The following is a 2,830-nucleotide window of genomic DNA, read 5'->3' as shown; positions in this document are numbered from 1 at the left end:
GTGTCACCCGATTTCAGGCGGTTTAACGCACGTTTTAATCCGGGTCTCTGATCTGTTTTTCCACTGATTTTATCCTCAAAAATCTGCTCGCAATTTGCACAAACGAGCGATTTTCGCTGTAAATCGGTATTTTGGTCATTTTTTGACACCCTCATATAGCCAATTTTTGCCATTTTTAACCTTTTCTAAGACCCGGTAAGCCTTGTAATCGCTGATTTAGGTCAAAATTTTAGCTAAATTCTCGATGCTATAAAACCTTGGTTTGTTAGAAAGAGAAAATCGTTGGATTAATAAACAAATTTTTAACACGTTAATCAGCGGTAATATTGACGGTAACGCTGCAACAGCAAAAACATTGCAGACGGCGCGAAAGATTAACGGCGTTCCGTTTGATGGTTCGGCTGATATTGGTGTCAATACGCTGGTATCCCGAGGCAGAGTTACGGCATTAAGCGGCAACAATAAGGGGTCGCGCGGGATCCAGATGTATGAAGCCTACGGCAATGGTTATCCGATCCTTTACGGTAATGTCATCCACCTCAGAGGCGCATCGGCTGGCGGGGAAGGGGAATTGTTTATGGGCTGGAGCGGTATCAGTGGTGCTCATGACCCGCTTTATATTCGCAATCGTCGGGATGTAACAGGTGCTGAGTGGTCTGCCTGGGCGCAGGTTTACACATCCAATGACATTAAGGCTTACACTGAAGCGGAATTAGACCGGCGCTACCAGCCCAAAGGGGCATACGGCAAGCCGAATGCAGCGAAGCTCGATCTCAGTGGATGGTGGAAATGCGGGGATACAGGATTGATTCTCCAGTGGGCGAGATACGGAAAAGATAAAGGAGAAGGAACCTATGATTTCCCGTTGCCCATGAAATTTCCCAAAGCGGGATTGTTCTGTATCGGCTATGTGGGTTCTGCGATAAATTTTCGTGCAGATTATCAATCACAGTCAGCCCATCTGGTCGATAACGCGACCGTCAGGGTGACAGTGGACAACAGTCTTGAAACCGTGGTTCTGGCGATTGGTTTCTGAGGGCTGGTAACATGTTATTATCACGCTATTTGTGGTGCTTTAGGCCAGTCTATATCCGGCGCGGTGCTGATATCGACACGGTTTAGCCGCACACGGTATTTTTTCCACGCCAGTAGCGCCACTTTTTCGGTGTCTGCCGCCATGTCGAGGTCTACGGCGTCCTGGAGCGGGGCTATAATTTTTGCTGCCTGTTCAAGTCGATAGTCCCGCTTATGGGTCGCTTGCTCCCTGAGTTCATCTGCCGTATAAACACGCGGAACAACCTCACCATCGATGAAACACCATTTTCGGTTAGGGGCGGCCTCTTTAGGCCATTCGGATACTTCAGCTATGCTGCACCCATCTGGACAGAAGGCACTGATATCGTAGCCCATTGAGCGTATAATCCCGTCGGTTTCATACTCAACTTTCATCGTATCGGGCTGAAATAACTTCTGGCACTCATACCAGTCCTGATCATCTTCTGAGATAAGAAAAATTGCACCAACAGCGTGTTCCAGACATTTTTTATGAACATAATCAGGGTGATATCGTTTAAAGTTTTTAATATTTTGCATTAGATGCTACTCACATTCATCCATTGACCATTAATATTTTTTTGTAAAGGGCGGCGGTAAAGCGTATCAATATACTGATCGTGATTGAAATTGCTGGCACCCGTTAAGACATAACCAGCCTGATCGTAATATCCGGGGCCATTCCATGCCGCCACACTTTCTAAACCTCCTAATCGAATATCACGCATAAAGGTATTATCAAGCCATCCTCTTAAAGTCCCTCCCCAGAGTGGACCAGTAATATCACCGTTTTCATGATAAACAGCGGTTCTCCCGCCCCATGAGACAACCAAATTGCTATGGGTGTTGATCGCTCCATCAACTTCAGCATTGCCTAACCAATGGAGGCTGCCATTACTCCAGTCTCCAACTTTCGCATTATTAGCATAAAATGCCACGTTGCCATCGCCATTAGCCCGTAATCCTGAATCGTTATCGCCGATATGCACAGATTGGGTCACATGGAGGTTGCCATTGACGCTACCACCCGTCCGTTTATCCAGTGCATTTTTTGCACAATCCATGGTTTCCGTTAAACCAAGGTTTTTTAGAAAAAGATTCTTGTCTGGAATATCTGCGCCATTTTCATTTTTTGCCAGCTTTTGGCTTAACAGTTGCGTCACGCTTTCGGCAAATTTCGGGTTATTGCTGATCGCCTGTGCCAGCTTATTGAGCGTATCTAAATCGGAGGGCGCATTGTCGACAATGGCATTGACCCGATCATTGACCAGCTTGGGCGTTGCGGCAGTGGTCTCATCCTGGCTGTAGGTGGCATTACTCAGCTGCACAAACCCTTTCGCTGCCAGTGTCGCATCCGGATGGTTGCGCGAATTGGCATGGGCCTCCAGGGCAGCTTGTGTGCCTTCCAGCTGCTGATTTAGCCAGGCAGTGCGGTTGGCCAACTCCCTGGGCGGTCGGTTAGTGATGCCCTCCGGGCCACCCAATACCGGGTCTGAGGTTTCTATCTGGTAAATGCCGTCTTCCCATGCCGGGGATTCTTTTAAGTAACTCATTTTAGCTGCTCCCATGATTATAAACTCCGTCATACTGGGCGGTGTGGTTATAGCGTAACGGGACGGCGGTGTAATCAAGCGCCGCCAGTTCACAACGTGCCGGGGCAAACGCCGCCAGCGTCTGGCGTAACAGCGCCGCCTGGTCATTGGTGATGAGCTGTTTCAGCACTACCCGGTAAAGCGCCCAGCGACATTCCGCGGGCCAGGTACGGGTCAGCGTTTCC

General features: G+C 48.5%; 1 protein-coding gene across 1 annotated transcript; it reads right to left on the bottom strand.

Moving 5' to 3' along the window:
- Positions 1-1,056: 1,056 nt before the first annotated feature.
- LOC140225148 (protein TfaD-like) lies at positions 1,057-1,449 on the bottom strand. The gene has a single exon (XM_072302923.1). It carries the CDS (start codon positions 1,447-1,449, stop codon positions 1,057-1,059), a length of 393 nt encoding a protein of 130 aa, XP_072159024.1.
- Between the last annotated feature and the right edge of the window lie 1,381 nt (positions 1,450-2,830).

This window comes from Bemisia tabaci, chromosome 7 (genome assembly GCF_918797505.1).
Source record: "Bemisia tabaci chromosome 7, PGI_BMITA_v3".
NCBI classification, from domain to species: domain Eukaryota; kingdom Metazoa; phylum Arthropoda; class Insecta; order Hemiptera; family Aleyrodidae; genus Bemisia; species Bemisia tabaci.
Note: the sequence above shows the minus strand (reverse complement) of the source record. Positions and strands in the feature narration are given on the sequence as shown.